Raw genomic sequence first — 21,525 nt, forward strand, 5'->3', positions numbered from 1 at the left:
GCAAACATCATGTTCCAATTCCTGGTGCCTTTTCTTCTTCGCGAAGCTATTGTCCAAACCCCCGTCTCCCCACGGGTTAGCGTATTTCTTTCTCTTTCAGTATTCCTTTCCCACGAGGCGTAATTGAAACCTCCCCAAAATAAATTATTTTGAATGCAGTTGTCTGTGTGGCTGCCGATGTTGGAAACTCCTTGGGCTTTTTGTGCTCGGTAACAATTCCCCTCTTGGTGCCGGTAGGGGCTGCTCGGCCGGTGGTGGGGATGGACAAGCTTAGGGGTGGGCAAACTGGGGGTGGCACCGGGCTGGATCCAGGATTTTCTCCTGATTTTGCACCCAGGAGTCTCCCCTGGGTGTTTGCAGGTCCCTAGGGAATGGGCTCGACCCTTTGTTCGGGTGGGATTTGGGGTGGTGATGGGGTGGGACTTGGGGGCTGCCTTGCGCCGAGCCTCTCGTGGTCGCCTCTATCGATGGGGTTGTGGTGACGAGCCACCGAAAGGAGGTTTCTAAAGACAAGTTCTGGGAAGGTTTTTATGTGAATGGTGTGATTTCTTGCAAACTGAAACTCGGCTGCTTTGTAGGTGGCAGGTCAAGGCGGTTTGTTCCGCTCGCTGCCCACAGCCACGTACCGGGGAAGAGCACCAGGCTTGGAGGTTGTAAGGGCCGGGAGGGGACGTGCTAACAGAGCTTTGCAGGGCTGAGTTCAGCTGGGTTCTGGAAATATTCACTCCTTCTCCCCCTAGAAAGCAAGAGCTGCTGGTTGTGGGCATGGGCTGGTGGCAGGTTTCGGGGCAGGACTTCTGCCTCCAGCTGGGAACCCCAAAATGTTCTCTTAATCTCTCTCTGCCAGCTCTTCTCTGTCCCCAGCACCCAGGAGGCATAAATTTGTGTTTTATGTGTGGCAGAGCCACTTCTTCCGTGCTGCTTTCCTGGGCGTTGATCTGAATCCCTGCAAAAACCCACGCCAAGGAAAATCTCACGCACCCGCTGCTGGCACCACCTCGACCCCGACTCCTGCCCGAAGACGCATCAGGTTAACCCCGGTTCCTTTAGCTCGGTTCGCTGGGAGAAATCCGGGCTAATTGCCTTTCAGGTTGTTCAAACAGGTTCCCAGATGGGCCAGCTAATGGGCACGAGTCGTCCTTCCCTTTTCATCCCCCAGTGCGTGTGTGCACGCGTGCTGACAGCGCTTGCTTCGGGTTTTTCCTGGCAGGAGGAGCTCTGCAGAGCACCTTGTGAGCCCCGAGCATCACAGAAAGCTGCAATTCCTGGTGGAGAGAAGTGGATGTGTGCTTGGGGAGAAATGGATTAAAAGGGTATGAGCAGCAGGCATGTGAGAGTTCCCCAAACCGGGCTTCTTACAGGGAGATTTGGTGCTTTATCAGATGTTTCCTATCAGCCTTCGTGCCTTGTCAGGTAGTGGAGATGCTCTGATGGCAGAGGACAGTCCTTTTCAGACCATCTTGCTGCTCTCTTTTGTCACTGAGAGTAAATATTGTAGGGGATAAGAGGAGAAGGGATGTTTGTTTCTGGGATGCTGCATTTTTACTCTATTAAGGGCATCAAGCTGGCGTTTGTAGATCTTGAAATAAAACAAGAGTTCATCTTCGGGATGGGGTTGGTTTTCCTTTCACCACCTGGTTACTGCCTCGCCATGAAACTCCTGTGCCAGCTCACCTCTGGCAGTGTTTTTTTTTATAGATAAGGACATTTTGTGCATGAATTTGGCCCTGCAGAGCCAGGATGCTGACAAGCAACGGGGCTGGGGTACATTTTGCGCGACACAGCCGTGAGAGCGGAGGCTGCGATAGCACAGCTGACCCACACAGAGCCCAAAGGCATTTCTCTTTCACAACCGCGTCCCTTCAGCGGGGATTGAAGAAAACAAAACGTTTGCCTGCCAATTTGGTTTCCATTCCTGGCTGACCTGCAGGCTGCCCTCGTGGCTTGGAGCAGCTCTGCTCTTGGACGGGTGCTCTTTACTTCTAATTCTGACGCTTTGCTTCGTGCTGCAGTGGCTGTAGCATCGTGTCCCGTGGCGAGGCGATGCTGTCCTGGGAAGCTCTTCCCTCTCTGTTTGCTGTTTAGGGGACAGTTGCTCTCCTCTTCCAGCAGCTTTCCCCATGAGCCCGGAGCATTTGGTGCATCTCAAGTGGCAAGTTCCCTGCAGGTCAGAAGCGTTTGGCTGCAAATCCCTGTTTGTGGATGCTCAGGGCGGTGCTGCACCATCAGTTCGTAAGAAGAAAAAGAAATAAAAAGAGCCAGGTGTTGAATGAGCCAGGGAATTCAGGAATTTTCACCTGTCCTGGAATAACACCCGGCCTTTGTGTCTTGGGCTTGTGGAAGGGGAAGAGGTGGGGACAGGTCCTCGGGGCCAAAAGGGTCCCATGTCCTGAGTCAACCCTGCAGCATCCTCTCGACCTCTCTGGAGATAGGACAAGTCTTTATCACCTTGCTTTTCACCTTGGAAGGCGTGGATCTCCCCTTCCTGCCATCTCCATGCACTCTGGCCACCAGGCATCACCTCCCAGCTCTGTGCAGAGCCCACGGTGACTCTGGCACAAGCGTGGAGTGCCGGTGCTTGCTTTATCCTCATCCCAGGGGCGCTGGCAAAGCTTCCAAACTGTGCTTCGGATCAGTTTGGATTCACATTACATTATTTCTGGCTTGGCTGAAAGGAGTTTATCCAGATTCAGTGCTGCTGTCTCCTGTCAGACAGAGCACGCTGCCCCTCTCCGCTCTGCACCCGGGGGAGAAGCGTGCAGAGCCCCCGCCGTGCCCCAAATCCCTTGGCCACCAGCACATCCTTTCCCTGTAGGTGACGTGAAAAACATGCCTTTGTTTTGAAAAAAAAAATCTATTTCTTTGAAGAGTTTGAGCCGGTGATATAGAAGGGAAGTGAAAAGGAAGTGTTTCTTGAGGGGGAACTGCAGGAGGTGAGCAGAAGGTGCTTTTCTGCCCCCGCCACGGGCAGTTTGTGGCAGGAGCTCCTTCCCAGCTCAGGTCCTTCATTCCCTTGGGTCCCCAGGGACAGCAGGGCTGGGTTTTGGTGCACCTTCGTGTCCTTGCCACCCTGCTCGGTGGCGATGGGGACGTGAGCGAGCACCTGGGCTTGGTTTCCTCTTGGTTTCGGAGGCACAAAGTGTGTGTGCCGGGGCGCTGGGAGGGCGTTCCCGGCACAGCTGTGTTGCTTGTGGTTTTCTGTATGTGTCTGCGCGTGTATAAAAACAGATTTTTTTCCACTACCTTTCTTTTGGAGCCCTACTCGAGCCATTCTCCTCTTTTAGAAATACGTTCTTGAACACGGACACCTCTTGTGGAAAATGTGCTCCCCGGGCAGCCGCGTGGGTGCAGCCGGCCCCGAGCACGTCCGCAGCTCTCAGGGCACTTCCCCGTAGCACAGCACAAGCTCCTTTTTCTTTCTTCCCCTCTTCTTTTCCTTTCCCCCAGCGTACGTGCTGTCGACTTTGATTTATAGCCTCGAAAAGCAGACTCCGGTTTGAAGAATTAATGGTATTTGCATATTTTATTTGGAATCTCCCCTGGAAGGTCACTGCTGCCCAGCGCCGCCGTGCAGCCACTTTTTCCTTTCCTTTTTCTTTTTTCTTTTCTTTTTTTTTTTTTTTTTTTCGGTGTCGTTCAGATTTAGCAGCAGAGGTGAAAAGTTGAAACGGTAAAACCCATAAAACCGCATTTATGTGACAGATAAATCGTTTTGAGACAGCTCTCCCCGAGCCGTGCAGGCTTCCTCCTGCAGGACCTCTCTCCCCCCCAGCCCCAGCCCGCTTCTGCCGCGCGCCTTGCGGCAGAGCCCTGCAAGCACCAGGGGTGCTGAGCTCGGCCCCGAGCATCCTCAGTCCTGTCTTGCCAGCAAAATTGATGCAGGCCAACAGCTGTAACACCCTCGGGCTATCCGTCAGTGTCAGCAGCCAGCTCGTGGGAGCGTGGCTCTCCGGACACACGGGGAAGATGCAGCCTGGGTGGGTTTGGGTTTAGGATGGTGATTATTTACTGGGTTTCTGGGTTTCTGTGCTTTCTTTTCATTCTTTTAGCTCTGTGTGCACTTGGAGATACTGAACTGGGTGAAAAATGAGATGAGGATAAAACATCTTCCCCCATCACCCCATCAGGGCAATGGCAGGGTGAGCAAAGGCGCCGTGCCCCCAGCGCAGGCAGGTCCCAGCGGTGTGGGTGACGTGGCTCAGCTTCACCCTGCTGGTGATATGCTCGAGCACCCAAGAGTGGCACGGGGAGAAGAGGGCACCTGCTGGAATTTGCAGCCTCATCCGTGGTGGCTGAATTGCTTCAACCCAGCCCCAGGAGCTGGCCTGGAAGCGGAGATGAAGCCCAGCCCTGCTCCACCACGGCTCGTCCCTGGGCCGTGCGCCATCCCGGCCACTTGTCACCAGGCTCAGTGGGATCAGCAAACCTCAGCTCGGGCTCCTGAGCTGGGGAGCAAGCTGTCCTAGATGTCTGTTCGTTCCACTTCTGCCTTACACTACCCCAGTGCTGAATTTCTGTCTCAGAAATGTGCACGAGAGGTTTGTGCAAGCCCTTCCCTCAACCATCCTCTGCTCCTGTAGAGCTCCCCAAGCCTCTGCTGTGCCCCCGCTGCCTCCCCGTACTGTTCATAACAGCTCCTCAGGCTGCTTTATTCAAATCTTCCCATAGCCCACTTCTAATCTTTCTCTTTTTCTTTCTTTTTTTTTTTTTTTTTTGGTCCCTTTCTTCTGGGACTTTATTTCTAACCCCCATGAGCTGCTACCTGGTCCCTGGACGGTCCAGCCATGCACTTTCTGAAGAAATAACTTGTGATTCCTTGTCCGTGGCTTGCTAAGGGCACGTTCAGCCCCCAGACTGCCAACGAGAGGACTCGGATGGGCTGGGGGAAGGCATTGAGCCCGTACAGCCCTTCCCGGAGCAGCAAACAAACCCGACAGAAGAGCTTTGGCCCCGCTGCGCCGTGTGAAAGGCGCACGTGAAATCCTATCCCGGGCTGGGGCTTTAAGGTGCCCTTTGGAAGAAAAACTCCCCGCCGATGATGTTCAGCCCCGGTTTGTAGTTGGCACAAAGGGCCCCAGATCTGACCTGCCGCACAAAGCCACGCGGGACCGGGGGCTGGAAAAGCCCTCTTGAGGTCCCGGCTAATCCGTCCCCCCCGCCAGCGCGGGGGATTGTTCCCGACAGCTTGTTTTCTTTGCTCTGACCTACATAGTCAAAAAGAATCTTGTTGCCCATTTTTGTTTGGGACCTCGAGGTCTTCGAAGAGCCAAATCCCCGTCTTTGCAGGGCGGGCTGTGTTGTTAAACAGTGCGGGAGCCTCCAGGAACACCATGGAGACGGGGGCACAATGAGCCCTCTATGGCCCTCGCCTCGCCTGGGGACGGAATAGCGGGGCCCTTCTCCTCGGGGTGGGCACCAGGACGCCCAGCCACGGGAGATGAAGATGTCCCCGTTTTTGGCAGCCTGTCCTGCAGTAGAGCAGTCACAGCAGCTCTCCGGGGCGGAAGGTTTGAGGATGGGGAGGAAACACAGCAGGTCCTAATGAACATGTTTTGTACGGCTGGGACGCGCGCGGTGCCCGCCGGTGTGGCTAAGGCGTCCTCCGCTGTGCCCCCGTGGGGGAAAAACGGTGGCAGGGTGGGGAGGCAAGTCCTGAGTCCTCTCGGATAGATTTGGGAGCTCGCCCTGGGCTTTTGCTGCCCTTGGGAAGTGCCGATAAGGGAGGCAGAGAGAAGGAGAGCGTGGTGCGGAGCATCCCGGTGCGGGATTAGGGCAGGGGCAGGGGGACACCCAGGGGACTTTTGGCTCATTCCCCACCCAAACCAGCTCGGGGAGGGCTGTGGGTGTCCGTGCCTGCTGCGTTCAGGTTTGCTTTGTGGAGACGGACAGCTTCAGGTGTGGATTTTGAGGGCTGGAGCAGGGTTACCACAGGACTTGCCTCTACCTCCTGCCTGCCCCGCGGCAGTCCGGGACGGCAGCGGTTCCTCTAATGAGTGTCTGGAAACCACCTGGGTCTCCTTCGGTGGCTGAGTTCACCTCAGATAAACCACCGAGCTCCTCGATGTGTCCTTGGGGAGCTGCAGTCACTGGGGACGTGTACAGAGCACTTGGAAGATGCTAGGAAAGGGAGCGGGTGGGGTGAGAAATCCTCGTGGCACCGTCTGAGTGCAGCTGCTGGTTATCTGGGGACAAAAAAAAAAATGTGGTGACTTCAAGCACAGAGGTGCCCTCCTTCTGAAGCACTTCAGGGTGCTCAGGCTCTTTTTCTGGCTCTGCCACCGACCTCCTGGGGGTGTCTCAGTCCTCATTCACATCCTTGGTGCCTCTGTTTCTTCCCCAAAACAGCGATAGTGCAGCAGGCTTTATGGCTAGGAGATAATTGCTGCTGAACACGGTTTTTCTGGTTAACGCCACCTGCCCAGGCTCTTTGCCAGGCTCCCGATAAACCACCTGCTCGCTCGCCAGCTCTTTAAAATCTGTTTGTTTTTCTTTCCCTGCCTCTGCTGCAGCTCCTGGATCTGTTCATCCAGTGGGACTGGTCGACGTACCTGGCTGACTACGGGCAACCCACGTGCAAGTACCTCCGGGTGAACCCCACCACAGCCCTCGTCCTGCTGGAAAAGTGAGTGTGGGCCCGGGCACCCCGGGATGTTTCCAGCCCCATTTTGCTCTATTTTGTGGTTCTGTGGAAAAAAACGTGTGCTAAAAGCCCAGCTGTGGGACAGGGACAGTGTCTCCAGGTGGCCGTGCGCTCCAAGGCTTGCTCTTAGGGAGGACAGGACCCCTGCCAAGGGTAAATCTGAGCCCCGGGAGTGTGTGTGCAAGCAAAGCTTTTTCAGGGCATCAGCCCAAGCCCTGGGGCTGTGCTGAGGACCAGCAGGTCTGTGGGATCAGCTCCACGGGATTTCTGCAGAGGTGTGGGATCCATCCCAGAGCACAGCGGGGAGGGTGGTGGCGGTGCTACGAGCCCGTGGGCGATGGCAGGCACTCACCGAATGCACGCCCTGGAGCACCTGGGGTCAAAAACTCCAGGTTTGGAAGTTCTCAGCCCAAACAGTGCACTCAGGCAGGGAATCAGAGGCTGGCTTCAGTCCCAAAGAGTGGGATTCACTTCCCTTGTAACCCTCCAGCACGTAAAAGCAGAGACAGGAGCCACCAGGCCACTTGTCCTGCCCGTGGAAGGAGGTGGCCAAGTGTCACTTTCTCTGGTAGAAAGCCAGAGAGCTTCTCAGATAGAAAAGGCCTGATAGAAAATCTTACTGCTTATCCGATAGAAAAGCAACCTGCCACAAGGAATGATTAATAATCCAAGCAGCTTTTGCCATGGCCTCTCCATCGGTAGGTCTCACATGCTTGCAGCTAGATTTGTCCAGGTTTAACATGAAATCAGATCCTTGGGCTGAATTCGAGCTGGTTTTTGGACTACCTCTCTTTCTCTGTTGCATGTATTGGAGAAGATCACCAGTTCAGAGTTGGATTTAAACCTTTAGAAGGCTGAACTTGGTGGCTTCGAAGCTTTGTAGCTGCATCTGTCTGCAGGCCACGTAACTGCCCCATCTCCTCTCCCACAGATGAGAGCAGCCACTTTCACAGGAACTCACGGCATCCAAGTGATACCAGTCTCGTCCACAGGGACAAAAATGAAATAATTGGTGTGTGTAAAGCACTTTTAGACATTACAGCATTATTTTTTATATGCGTTTATATGTGCTGTGCAAGGTGTTGTATTATTTGCAACATGTTTGCAACCCCACGTCCGTGGTAGAAATTGTGCAGTATATTCAGAGCTAGCAATAAAAATAAATAATAATAATAATTAAAAAAAGAAAGTTTGGATATGAAGCAGGCAGAATAACCTAACCAGAGGGCTGGAAAGAGGCAGCCAGCTGGGGTTGCAGCAGCAAGGTGTGAGCACAGAGCAGGAAGGCAGGGCCGTACCCCTGGCTCCTCTCTCATCCCCCATTCCCGTGCCATCATCCCAGGTAGCACTGGATCGTGCTCTCAGCGGTGTCATTAAAAGGCCACAAGCCCCAGCTCGGCTTGCCAGCCTTTTCCTAGAAAAAAAAACTCATTTTAAGGGTGACCAGGTGCAGCCCCTTTGCTTCCCACCCCCAGCCCCGCTGCAGCCACCACCTTGGCACCTGCATGCCCATGGCGCAGCATCCCCGGCACTGCCCGCCTGCTGCTCCAGGCTCTTCCCTCTCCCTGGTTGGACTCCAAACCTTTTGGGGAGCCTCCGACCATCGCCCCCAGGTCTCTGCACAGAGCCAGTCGCCAGCTTTAGGCACATCCCCTCCTGTCCCCACGTCGGGAGCAGCTCCCCGGCCCCCTCCGCACGTAGCTGAGCTTTGCCTCCAGGGCGCCGTGAAATTCTGATCCGCTCATGCTTTTTTTTTTTTTTTTTTTTTAACTTGTTCTCATGATTATCTCTTTTCCTAATCACACATCTCTCGTAGGATATCACGAGTGTAAGTATGCTGCTTGCTTGGGCTTTTACCCTCACCTCGCAGTGACTTTATTGTTTGGTTTAAATGGAGCACTAAATGATCTAAATGCAAGCTGCCTTTGAAACGGTTCCCTCCGGTAACTCTATCGGCTCAAATGCACTAATTAGAACTAAAAGAGGAGCTTTTACTGCGTTGCTTTTTTTTTTTTTTCTTTCTTATAGATTAATTTAAACAAAGCTTGGCTCTATTTAAGGCGGTGTTTGTTGACAGGGGTGGGGACAGCATTGAGCTCTCTCTTTCCCTTCCTCTTACTTCTAATTCTGGGGCCAACACACAGGGACCACGTTATAAAACCAGGCTCGCTTCTCCTAGGGCTCTGCAGGCACACGCTTAAAGGAATAAAAGTGTCAATCCTCCACGGAGCTGCTGGAAAACACTGCCTCTCTGTTTCCAACCTGATACTCTTGGCGTCGGGATGCACAGCTCTATCTGGGGCCGTGCCTTCCAGCTCCTGAAAGCCCAGGCGCTTCCTATGGCCCAGGGCTGGAAAAGAAAGGGGAAATAAATTTGTAACCCCAATCTCAACATCGATTCAGGGTGGTGTGGGATAAGCCTGGCTGGTGGAAGGGTGTTTCTCCATCCAGACTGCTTCTGTGACCCTAAACCTCTGCAGTAACACGAGTGGGAGCCTCGCGTGCTGACACCCTCACCCAGAGAAACACCCTTTGGACCTACAGCTCCAGGGTTCACCTGCACCATTCCTGGCAGGCACAGGCTTGCTCTGTGAACACCCCGAGCCTGCAGGGAGGTAGTGAGCACCCTGAGCCCTGAGCAAATACCCTTCACTTCAGTCCTGCTCCCTTCATTTCAGTCCTGCTCCCTGCCAGCAGGGCTAGCGCAGCTCCTGCGCAGGGTGGGTTGGCACTTGGCAGTTCTGTCACCCTTCCCTTTATAGAGAGGAGCCATCCCACCTTGTGTGCATACATGGGATATTTGGGAGCAGGAGGGGAATGCCCGCTGCACCCACTGGGAAGCACACACCCTTAGTTTTTCCAGGATTTGATGTTCTGCAGGCAAGTTAATTCGCTAAGGAAATCCAGCTTCGTGCTCCACATCCACACGATGCCCGGAGATACCTCCTGTCCCTGCCAGGCACTCAGACACAGCGGGTTCAGGATGGGCTCAGTGCACTGATAACAGCCCTACGTGCTCCAGCTTCGGCGCTGTGCACCCCGATGCAGTTGCTTTATCCCTGCAGCTCCATCCCAGTCATCCAAACCCCCCTCGGCAGGAAGCACGCCCAAAAGGTTCCTCGCGCACAGCCCCGGCGCTTTGTTCCAAGCATTTCGTGGAAATAAATCTACATCTGAGCGGCTCCCCCGAGCTTTTATCCCAGGATAAAAGCTTTCTTCCGAGGATAAAAGCTGCCCGGGATGAGGGCTGTAAGGCGGAGGATGCTCTGCTGTGAATTCCCCTCGCATTACCTGTGGGTATTACCGAGGCAGAACCTCGGTGCTTTTTGCTGCGAGCTCCCTGCGGCAGGCAGTGATGGATGGCCCTGGGTGGAGGTTTCCCAAGGTACAAGGTTTGCTTGCAGCACGTCTGATGTCCCTGCGTAACCTGTGAAATAGGAACAGAGCTCTCAGCCCTCTCGGGAAGGTGCTTTGAGGAGCTGCAGGGGGAATCGATGTCCTGCGTGAGGCTGGGTGTTTCCTAAATTCCTGGTACTGCAGCACCTCTGACCTGTTTGATTCAAAACCCTGCTTCCTGGCAGCACGGCTGCTGCCTGGTTCCTGCAGCGGAGCAGCTGGCGACCTGCTTTGGTTAAAAAAAAAAAAAAAAAGAGAGAAAGAAAGAAAAAAAAAGTACTTATTTTGCTGAAGAAAATTGCTCCAAGCTATCTTGTTACTGTTGGGCAAGCAGCTCGGCTGTAATCCTGTGTCTTTGGGCACTTACAACGTTAGCAAATTAGCCTCTGGGATAAGGTTGTTATCCTTATTTTCAGTTCCAAGCTGGATGTTTTTTGGAACATTTCAGAGTTCCCTTTGGCTCTTTTTAGGGAGACTGAAGCATGAAAAATCTTAGATTTTTTTTTTTAATCGGTTTCATGAGTTTGAAGGGATTTTTTTGTGCTCAGCTGACTCAAGCCCCTTTTTGATAAACCGCCAGCTCTCCAGGGACTGCCATCTCCGTGTCCCGATCACCTTAAGGCTTCACTTAGGTACCCCTAGCCGAAAACACAGCCTTATGCGACTCGTCCAAAGCCATCTGCCTTTGCCAGATCTGATTCACCGAGAAAATCGTTTACAAATTGTGGTGTTACAAAGAGCAGTGCCAGCGCTCAGCCAGCGGCTTGGATGTCGGGAGCCTGCTGCTGCCTTCGGGCTCTGCTGCTGCTCGGGTGAACGGCTGACCCTCGCAGGGTGGTTTCACTTCCCAGCACATGCCCTGCCTGCACAAAGCTCCCGCTTGAACTGCGTAATGAGATGTTTTTCCCCAAAAAAACATGCATCTGTGAATGCCAGCGTGCATGAGTCCCGAGCTTTGCATGCCGGAGAGAAACGGAGCTGCACCGGCTTCGCCTCCTGGGCGCATCCCACCGCCGGCTGCTCTGTTCTCTGCCTCTTCAATCTTGGGGGCCTTGTGGAGACCAGTGTGCTACTTTGGGTATTGGATATAATTAAAAAAAAACACACAAATCTCAAGAAGATTTGTAAATTAGTGCTGGGTGCCTTCCTCAAAGGCTGTGTCGTGCGTAAAGTTCACAGCTCTTTGTTTCAAAACTTGACGGCTGCCCCCAGAGCTGCATCTCTTGGCCGCATGCAATGCACCTTTTCAGATCAGAACTGCAAACGATGTGGATTTTATGCTATTTTAGTTCATTTCCTGACCCTCCTAATATTCCAGCACTGTCATTTGCCACGTAATGAGACGGAAAGGGAGGACGAAAGGCATTAGGGACTTGGGGTTGTCACAGCGGTTGGCTTTAGGGGCAGGTACCCTGCGGTGACGTGGGCTGGGACCGGCAGGGTTGAAACCAAAAATACAAACCGTGCAAAGCTTTCCCCGGCTCGGTGTGCCCATCTTTACACAAAACCTGGGGCTAGACCCCGTGGGTGCAGTCACCTCCAAGCAGGGGAACTTCCCCGGCGTTTCGCTCGCGGGGCTCGGCGCAACGCCGCGCGTGCCGTAACCCGACTGTTTCTGCTCTGCGCAGGATGCGAGACACGAGCAGGAAGAACAACGTTTTCGCCCAGTTTCGGAAGAACGAGCGGGACAAGCAGAAGCTGATCGACACCGTGGCCAAGCAGCTCCGCAGCCTCATCAACAGCCATCACTCCTGAGGGCCGCGGCCGCCCGCCACCGCACTCCGGGACCCGCGCCGCGCCGGTCCCTGCACCGCAGCCTTCCACACGCCTGGACTTGGGATCCTTGTTCAAAGAGAATATAAATGTATTTTTTTATTCGCCTGTATAGAATCCATGAGACCTACCCTCCTGACAAAACGTTCCTCGCTAAGCAACCCCGGGGAAGAGAGGCAGCGCTGCCTGTGCTGGGGCAGCGAGGGTGCCGGCAGGAGTCTCCGTTACAAGCTCCTATTTTCAGGGGGTTGTAAAGGGACGGTAAAGCCCGAAAGAGAAGTTCACACCCAGACTATGCTTTTTTTTTTTTCGTTTTTTGTTTTTTTTTGTAAGCCAAATTCAAAGAATTGGTTTGACTTCCTTTTGTTAAGTTATTCAGTTGCAGAACAAGCGAAAACAAAACAAAAAAAATATATATATAGGGAGGAGTCGCGGTTTCAGGTTCTTCTCGTGGGCTCCGGTGAAAGGAGCACGCGTTAGAAAGAGGGTCACTCGCTCGCTTGCCAACGTGAGGATTGGGTTTATGGAGGAAGAGAGGCAAAGTGATCCCCCAGCCTCTCGCCTCCTCCTCCTGTAGGGGCTGATGCCCACCCCGGTTTCAGGTGGCTTGCAGGGAGCCGTATCCCGTTCCCGTGGGGCTGTAAGGGAGCAGATGCACCCTGAGCTCTGCCTCTAGGACCTGCCGCTGCCTTTTGGACCCACACTGAATGTAAAAGGGCTTCAGGTTGGATAGATGGGAAGAGGGGGAGCCTGTGGGGTGCCCTGCGGGGCTGGGATGGCACCAGGGTGCTGCTGCTGTGTCCAGCACGGTGCCAGGAGGGAAACCCGCTGGGGTTGCAGGCAGATTGGGCTCCCCGGTGTGTGGGGTGATCTTGGAGCTTAGCTCTTCCTCTCCCTGCACCTTTTATCCATGCTGGTTCCCCATCTCCCCTCTCCTGCTGCCCTGGTGCCATGTCCCTCCACTTCCCATGCGCTCTCTGGCTCGGATCAGCCTCACAAGCTCCCCAGGGTGACAAACGGGAGCCTCCTGGGTGTCCCCAAAGCTCTGGCAGTGGGAGGTGACCCCAGAGCAGCATCACAGCACCCAGCACCCCAGCTCTGAAGTGCCTGGGGGCAAAACTCTCCTCTTTGCTCCGGAGGTGCCCGTACATCAGGGCAGCCTCAGAGGACCCTGGTGCTGCCATCAGCAGGGCGCTAAGCCCGGGGTTCAGGTTACAGAGAGGGGAATTCTGCCCTTATCTTTTCATTACCATTTGGACTCCAATTAGTGCAGGTGAAAGCTCAGCCAGGCAGTTTCTCCCCCCCACAGATCCACAATGCTGCAGGGAATTAAAAGGCACTGAGCACGAGATGGCCCCGGCGGGGCTGCTCCAGCAGTGCAGGCTTTGTAATGTTTGCATGCGTTGGGTCTGCAGCTCTCCAACCTCTCCTGGAAGCTGGGGAAAGGTTTTGTAGCCCTCAGTGAGTGGTGCAGAGCTCCCAGGTCAGGGTTTGCAGGGTGGCAGCTGCACTTTCTCGAGGAGTTTCGTCTTTTTGCTTCCTGCCCACGAGCACGGTTCGCTTGGTGGCTGCCGCTCCAGCTCTGGATGCACGAAGGGCGTGGGGCTTTATCTTCCCTCCTGGTTCCTCAGCAACACTTCTTCTGTTTTCTTTTTGATAAGGGTACGCGTTACTTAACCCTGAGAGCAAACAGGCACGTTGCAAGCGATGAACTCCTGGGGCTGTTGTCCCGTCACAGCCATCTCCACCCGCCAGGACCGGTGGATTATTTTTGTGAATGGGAGGGAAGAGCAAATGCTGGACCTTAATTTCATGACTCCTTTCTTTCTGGAGGGGGGATCAGAGGGGATTTTTGTCTTAACGCCTCTTTGAAGCACATGCGGGAAGGCTGGAGGAAAAGGGAGCAGCTCAGTGTGGCCAGAAAGGGATCAGGCTTCACCTTGGGGGCTTCACCCTGCGTGGGAGCTCCAGGTGGCCCCAAGCTCTGCCCTGGCATCCCAAATCCTTCACAGCTGAGAAAGGGAAGAGGGAGAGCTCCCAGCCCTCCAGCTGAGCCACATCCCACAACTCGCAGGACCTCAGGGCGCTCTGTCCCTCCTCCCCATCACCCGGTGGTGCCGATGTGGTGAGAGGCGCAGGGACAGGAGTGCGAGGTGGTTCCAGCACCAACCCTGCCTCAGCCTTTTCCACAGAGCTCTCCAGAGGCCAGAGTTAGCAAGAAAAACCCAAACACCAGGCGGTGGCAGGAGCGATGGGGGAGCTTCCATCCACGGGGCACTTGCGCCAAGGGCCCTTCAGCAGTAACAAGCACTTTAAAAAACTCTTCGCAATCACAAGCTGCTACAGATGCTGGCAACAGCGTGAGCGAGCATCAGCGAGCATGACAAATAAGGCACTCCGGCATTTCCAGTTTTTATTAGGGGGAGGATAGGCTGTCAAACACAATTTTTAATCGCATTTGTCAGCCGCCGACTTCGCCGCCGGGCGAGGCGGTGCCGGTGCAGCGCTGATGGTTTTCCTTCCCCGTGTGGCCGCTGCGGGACGCGGCCAGGAGCAGCGCCGGGAAAAGCTCCCGCTGCTGGCTCCAAAATCCAGTTTTTTTTTTTCCCCAAGGAGTGGCTCCAGCATCGCGTTGTGCAAGGCAGCTCTGGGGCCTGCACGCAAAAGCCCGGAGCCGCCGGGGCTCGGAGCGAGACCTCGATTTGGGGCTGGGACTCGCTTCTGGGAAAGCCCAGCCCGGCCACGGAGAGATGCAGGGAGTTTCTGATTTCGGGAGGTCAAGCACCTAACCGCAAGTCACATAACGGAGATGAAAAATGGAAATTCGGGGCTCTGGTCCTAATTAACTTTTTGTTCCGAGAGATGCAGTTCCATCCCTTCGAAATAAAAATTAATCTTTTAAACAGATTGCTTAAAGAGCCCTGGAAGACGTTTCAAATCCCCTCTAAATCTCCTGCTAATGACTGGTATCCTCCGATACGGATGGTATTGCTTACGAGGGAAGGGTTGTTGCTAGAAATTTATAACGTGGGGGGAGGCAGGGGCAGACCCCGCTGCTGCAACCGTGGCTTTGCAACCCCCGGAGCCAACAATGCTGCTATTAACACCCCGTGTACATACCTTGCTCATCCCTTAGGGTTTTTCTTTTTTTTTTTTTTTTTTAAGCAGTGGCTGTAGAAAAGACCGGGTGAGCCTCCCTCTCCAGCCCAGCCTGGCAAACGGATTTCGGCACCAGTGGGAAAAAAAAAAAAAAATCGTTAAAAAAAAGAAAAATCATTGAAAAAAAATATCAAAAGCTTGCCTTGTGCGTGCAGCCTGTGCGTCGCAGGAAGGGTTTTTTTTTTTTGCCTTCTCCAAGGCACGAAGCCGGAGCACTGAATGAAGGGGATGGCCTTGGGGCGGGCGAGGGAGAAAGGGACAATTTCTGTTTTCTTTTCCTAGGGCTGGGGTCGGGGTCCGAAGCTCTTGGCAGTTTTTGCACTTTGTTCTAAATCCGGCCATGAGCCCGGGCTCAATGGGGAGCAGCTGCCCCTGGGGGGGGGCTGCGGCGTTTTGTGGTGGCTGCTTCGTGCCCCTGGGATGGAGACAGGAGCAGCCTGGCCGTGTGGGAGCTTTGGGCCCTTTTTCCCACCTGTGTCCCCTTTTTTGGTGCCCCCATTGGCATCAGCTCTTTCATCTCATCCCCACCCCGAGCAGAGGAATCCTTGTCCCTGGTTTCCTACCTCTCTCTCGCACCTCGGTGTGGTTTTCCCTTTAGGTCTGGTTTGGTGCTTTTTGGAGCATCGCCTGGTTTGCAGCACCCAGCGCCCACCCTGCTGCATGTTCAGGGTGTCTGCACCCCATTTCCTACAGCCTCAAGGGGGGGGCAGAAGCCCTGTACACCCCCCAAATGCACCCAAATGCAACTTCTCCATGGGGAGGCTGAAGGGCATGCGACCTGAAAATAAATCTGGGCACAAACAAGTTCAGGATGGACCCGTCTGTGTCTGTGCGGCGAGCTGGGCGAGTTGTGCGTTTGAGGGAAGAGATTTGGGGCAGGATTCACCCCAAAAACACCAGCTGAGGGGTGCTGGGGATGAGTCCTGGGGGCAGGTCGGTTCCCACCACCTCTCATGTTGCTGCTGCTGCTCTTTTTGCCTTGCCATCCCCCTCCTGCCCCCGCGGCCGCTCCTCCGGGTCGGGGGGCAGCACCCCAATTTCTGTAGGGTCCTGCGTGTGCCTCCCTTGGGAATCCCACCATCATTTCGGGAGGAGCCCCCTCCTGAATCTCCATCCTCCCACCCCAACCCCTCTGTGCCCGCTGGCTGCTTGCGTTGCCTTTTCTCATCTCGGAGGGGAGGGGGGGAAAAAGCGTGAGTTTGTAAACTAATGATGTGGTGAAAACAGCTTTTTTTGCACAAGTCGTTGCACAATAAGGGGAAAAATTAGTAAATTAGGTTTAACTTTAAAGGGAACTTTTTTTTTTTTTTTCTCTTTTCGTTTTTCCTTACAACTCACTAGCGGAGCTACTGATTAAAAAAAAAACAAACAAAACAACAACGAGAAAAAGACGGACTGGTTAAAAAATAAAAAATAAAAATGGACTGCATGGTTTACAGGTTCAATCGCGTTAGAAATTAGCATGTTGATTCCGACTGTACATTTATCCTATTGTAACTGCCATTAAACAATACAGCATTTAACTGTTTGCCTAAGTGCCTGTGCTCGCTCTGGCTCTGTGCACACCACTTTGCCTTGCCCTCTCTGGCTGCATCCAGAAAAAAAAAAATCCCAAATCCTGTAAAAGACGGAATTCAACACCCCCTTTATGCAGCCAGCAAAGGTTTGAGACCGGCCTGGTTTTAGGGTCTGTCCTGGGAAATCCACCCCTCAAGGAGCGCCGGCTCCCATACCCTGCGTCGCGTTGGCATGCCGGGGGCTCAGGCCAATTTTTGCCTAATTCAGTGGCTGTTTTAATTGGCCTCCACCATAAACAACCATGATTAAACCCAAGCCTCGCGCTGAATAAGTAGCCGCCTTCCAGGAATGCGTCTTCTGCTCTCATTGATTGCATCTCCGGCTGCAGATGGGGAAAGTAATCCTGAGCAGGAATTAAGATTTGGAGGGCAGAGCAGAGATAATAGGCACTTCATCAAGGCGGAGGGGGATTGCATTAGGCTTCTATGGGAAACCTTTTCTTCCCGCTCCCATTGCATATTTTCTTTCATGGTATTTATCATCCTTTGCAATTCCGTGATTATATTAGCTTTTTTTTTTTTTTTTTTTTTTTTCTTTTCTTTTTTTCTGGCCCTAACCGCGTTGGGGTATTGGATTCCCCAAATGCCTCCCGGCCCTGGCACCAAACGTGCAGGGGGGCTTGGGTTTCTGCGAGACATTTGCCTTGGTGCCGCGCGGCACGCTGAGGAGGAAATTAAAGGGATACAAAATCAACGTGACGCGCACTAATTAAAAACTGTCGAACTGGGAAATCTCAGCGGGGAGCTACCCGGAGGAGCAGCCTCAGCCAGGGCATCTCGAGCACCCCGAGCACCCCGAGCCGGGGCAATCCGGGGGTGCTGCCCCCATAGGGGCGATGGGGAGGGTGATGGAAGGGCTCGGGAGGACGGTGGAGGAGGAGAAGATTTGGGGGACTCCCTGCTGGAAAGCAGCAGCTGTGTAAAAGGAGCTGGGGCTGCCTGGGGGCTGCTGCGATTGTGTTCCGCAAATTCCTCGAAAACCCTTTTTTAATCCGTTTATCCCGTCTGGCCTCCGTCGTGTCCTGTGGCAGGGAGTCCTGCGTGTGAATTCGGTGCAGCGTGGAGGAGAAGCGCTCCCCGGTGCTCCTTTTTACCTAAACCTCTGCCGAGAGCATTCACACGTGCACACAGGGATAAAAAGCACCCCAAAACAGCCCCACGTCTGCTGCCACGGGGATGCTCCATGAAAAGTGCCTGGGTCAAACACTTTGACTTTATTTTCTTTCCTCTTGGCCTGGCCGGACTGGATTTGTGCTGCTCCAGGCTCAGGTCTGTGTAGAGGGGACTCAGCCCCAGCAGGGGAGCTGGAGATGCCCCGGAGCACCCAGAGGTGGCCCAGCACCGCAGGGCTCAGCAGAAGGCGGTGGGCAGAGAGCTCCTTGAACCATCCTGGCTGGCAGAGCGCTGTGCTACAGCCCCAGGTACATTTTGGGGGGCAGGAGGGATGCTGCAGCACATGGAGATGTCGCACCGAGCACCCAGTGCTCCTCCGTAGCCAGACCTCATCTGTCCCTGTGCCACCAGGACCTTTGCTCTGGGTCACTGGGTAGGTGCAGGGAGCGTGCTGCGTGCCCTTGGATTGCTCCTTTTGGCTGTCTCTGTCCTGCTTTTCTCATCTTTACAGCAGGAGAGGGGTGGCTCTCCTTTTGGCATCCGCAGGCTGCAGACACCAGGAGAAGCAGCTCCGGCACAGCCCTGACATGCTGGGACCCCACAGCCTGCTCCGGGGGAGTGGGTCCCCTGCTCAAAACCCATGGATGCTCAGTCTGTGCTGGATTCCTTGGGGAACACCAGAAAAAAAAAAAAAAAAAAAAAAAAAAAACACAAAACCATGCCAGGGAGGTTGAAGATTTAGACTGGTGAGTGTCCTGTACGTGGGACGTGAGGAAATAGCAGCCCCCCAGCTTGCTGGGGTCTCATTTCTGTCCTTTCCCTGCCCTGTGGCAGCTCCACTGCTGGGTGCTGCAGCTAAAGCTGCCTGAAGGAGGAAAAACCCACGGGCTCCAGACAGGCTGATCTGACAGCTCCGCTTTCCTGCAACCTCAGCCAACCTCCTCAAGGAAGGAGGTGAAGAGGTAAACCAAGGTGAAGGCAAGAAGGGACAGAGACAGAAGGAAATAAATGCTCAGACGTATCTGCTGAGAAGGATCTGTCTTTCCTGCCTTGATGAAAACGGGGAGGAAAAAAAATTCCCTGCTTGTGGTTGCTTGTGGGTTTGGGATTCAGCTCCTGGGAGAACTGCAGCAAAGGGCAACAAGGAAGAAAACCTTGGTGATAACTGAACTCCAAGTCTGGGTGGAGGCTGGAGGCAGCTGGGGGAGGCAAAACCTTCCCAAGCAACCTTCCCAAGACCAGTGGAGGGCCAGATAAAGGTGGCCCTGACGTCCCTTCATCTTCACTGGCTCCTGACCCAGGTTGGAGGTAGGTGTCCACCCTCGAGCTGCCCCAAACGGGAATGAGCGAAGCATTTTTGCCTGGGGACACCCACAAAGGCCACCCAGCATCTCACCTCTCGGGTGCTTGGGAGCCTCCAACCTGTGCCCTGCTGGTGTTTACGTGTGGCCAATTCGCCCTCGCTTCTGTATCAGCTCCTGTTCTTCACCAGAGAAATCTCGCTCCCTTCCCACCTGGGCTTTTCCCTGCCTAGCACAGCCCAGCAGCTCCCCGTATTTGTTCCTCTCCACTTTCTGTCTGCATTTTCCATCCCTTTTCCAACCCAACCCTCTCCTCCTTCTACAGGGTGAACCAAAAATGTGTGCGCGCCAAAGGGGTGCCCAGGACGGGAAGGCGCAGGGGCATCAAAAAGTATCCCCAGACACCATGGTCCCCAAAATTGCTTTGTTGTAAGCAGTGAGCAGCACATCCAGGTCCTTCCCTTGGCTGGTCCCTCAGATCTGAAGGGCTTTGCACCAGCAGATGCCAGCCTTCTGCCTTCACACTGCTCCCTGTGCCTGTGCAGCTCTCCCCAACCGGCATCGCCACCGTCCCTGCTGGTGCTGCGGTGCTGGGGGGTTGCCAGATTTCTCCTGGCGTGGGTCAAAGGCAGCTCTGGCAGGATGGAGATCTCCTGAGGTGGATGAGAGAAAGTGTCCAGCTTTGGCAGCCTTCCCTCCACCTCCGAGAGCGGGCAGGGGGTGGGCAGGGGGACCCCCAGGACTCGGAGCTTGCAGGGTGGCGAGATTAAAGGCAAAAAGGAGGAGGAAATTTGGTAGGAGCTGCTGGCATCCTGTGCCTGGGGAGGTGGAGGAGGCTGTGGAGCAGAGAAATGGTCTGAGGAGGGAGAGGAGCAGACAGCCCGGGTGGTAGTGGGGGAGCAGCCTGGGGAGGGGCTGAGCCTCTCCTAGCAGGGGAATGGGCGAGGGCCAGGAGCACGAGCACCGAGCGTTACGGGCAGGGCAAGAAACGTGGGCAGGGAGAGGTGGGAGGTGGAGCAACCGGATTTGGGGTGTGAAACTGGGGCATGGGGTGAGTAACGTGGCTTAGGAGACGATGTTGAGAGAGGGGAAGGATGCTGACGGCGGCTGGCAAGGAGGGCGAGGGTGTGGGAGCACCGCGTGGGACCACTGGATGGAAGCAGGACTTTTCTGCTTTCCTCCTGGGTGCACCCCAGGGTTTTGTCCGAGTGCCTGGTGGCGCATCCGATCCCCAGGAGGGCCCAGGCAGCCTTCCTCCCGGTGACAGCCTCTTCATCTTCGCCGCGAGCCGGGATTATGAGGCCCACGTGGCTTCGCGGCCCTGCTAATTGCATTCTGCGGGGCAGTAATTGAATGAGGGCTCACGAGAGCCATGGATCAAAGGCAGGCACCCATCAATATCTGCCTGCCCCACAATCCGATTAGCGGGGAGAAGGCATCAATCACGGCTGCCCCTCCCTGACCCAGCAATACTTAATGCAGGTACGGCGCCCGGGCCAGCGTCGGGGAAATCGGATTTGCTCACGAAAGGTTGAGCAACGCCGTGGATGAAAAATTATTGCGAGGCCGAGGCTCCTCGGCGGTCATTCATCTCCGCGCCGCGCGCCGTGGGACGGAGGGGCTGCCCGAGCCGGGTTTTGGGAGATGATCGCTCAACGTCACCGAGACGTGTGAAGTGTTAAAGACCCCCCGGCGGGGCACGGGGCGGTCGTTTGTATTCATTAGCCGCCCCGCTGCAGATGTGGGCTTGCTCTTGGAGGGGGCGCGGGGACGTGCGCTCGCCGTCCGCGTCCTCGCCTGCAGCCCTGGGTGGCGTGGTGGGACCCGGCTGCTTCTCCTTTGGTGGCCTGGGCATTTGTTGCACGGGGTTTCGTCTGCTGAAGGTGATCCTGGTCCCTCTCCAGTCCCTCTCCTGCAAGAAACCCACACCACTGGGACCACGCAGACTGTAGGGGATGCTCTGCGCCCCCCTCCAACCGTTTGAAGCTCTGCTGATGTTTCTCCATCACGAGGTGCAAAAGCCCTGGATAAATGTGGCACTTGACTCTTTCCCCTGAAAATGTTTGGCTCCAAGCTTTCACCCAGCCCTATCAGCCTCTTAACAAGCCAAAGCCATGTTTTGTTTGTTTTTTTCCAGGGCAGAGCCTGGTGGCTGGCTAGTTTCTGGGTATGTTTCTGTGCCCATCTATCCAAGAAAGGAAGGCAAACAGCCCCCGGGCTGTCATATTTGGGTGTATCACCCCTACCTCCCTGTCTTACACTCTTCCACTTCCCCACAACATCAGGATTCAAATTAGAAGAAACCCACAGAGGAGGAGACCAAGAAATCCTTCACGTCCTTAACATTGCCCAGGGATGGAGCCCCCCACGTGTGCTGGCTGTGGCTCCTGCAGCTCCCCCACCCGAAGCTGCAGCTTCCCCTGCTCACTGCAGCAAAACCTTTGGGGCTTTTTGAGGTCATGAAGTTTGCTTTGTAAGGGGGAAGATCACTGGGAACCTAATATTTATTCCCCAAATGTGCTTTTTGTAATAAAACTCTGCTGTACAATGGGCTATCCTGGCATTC

At 54.6% G+C, this 21,525-nt stretch overlaps 1 protein-coding gene across 7 annotated transcripts in view; it reads left to right on the top strand.

The window, feature by feature from the left end:
• Positions 1-15,052, top strand: part of EXOC6B (exocyst complex component 6B) — a 269,732-nt gene extending 254,680 nt beyond the window's left edge. For 5 of the 7 annotated variants that reach the window (XM_032186399.1, XM_032186402.1, XM_032186404.1 and 2 more), the window contains 3 exons: positions 6,510-6,622; positions 8,457-8,468; positions 11,665-15,052. In XM_032186399.1, coding sequence (XP_032042290.1) covers positions 6,510-6,622; positions 8,457-8,468; positions 11,665-11,791 — 252 coding nt within the window. In that variant the 3' untranslated portion in view covers positions 11,792-15,052. The remainder of the gene's footprint in view (positions 1-6,509; positions 6,623-8,456; positions 8,469-11,664) is intronic. The other 2 variants (XM_032186400.1, XM_032186403.1) reach the window with 1 other exon arrangement.
• Positions 15,053-21,525: the final 6,473 nt, after the last annotated feature.

Source organism: Aythya fuligula, chromosome 4, assembly GCF_009819795.1.
Source record: "Aythya fuligula isolate bAytFul2 chromosome 4, bAytFul2.pri, whole genome shotgun sequence".
NCBI lineage: Eukaryota > Metazoa > Chordata > Aves > Anseriformes > Anatidae > Aythya > Aythya fuligula.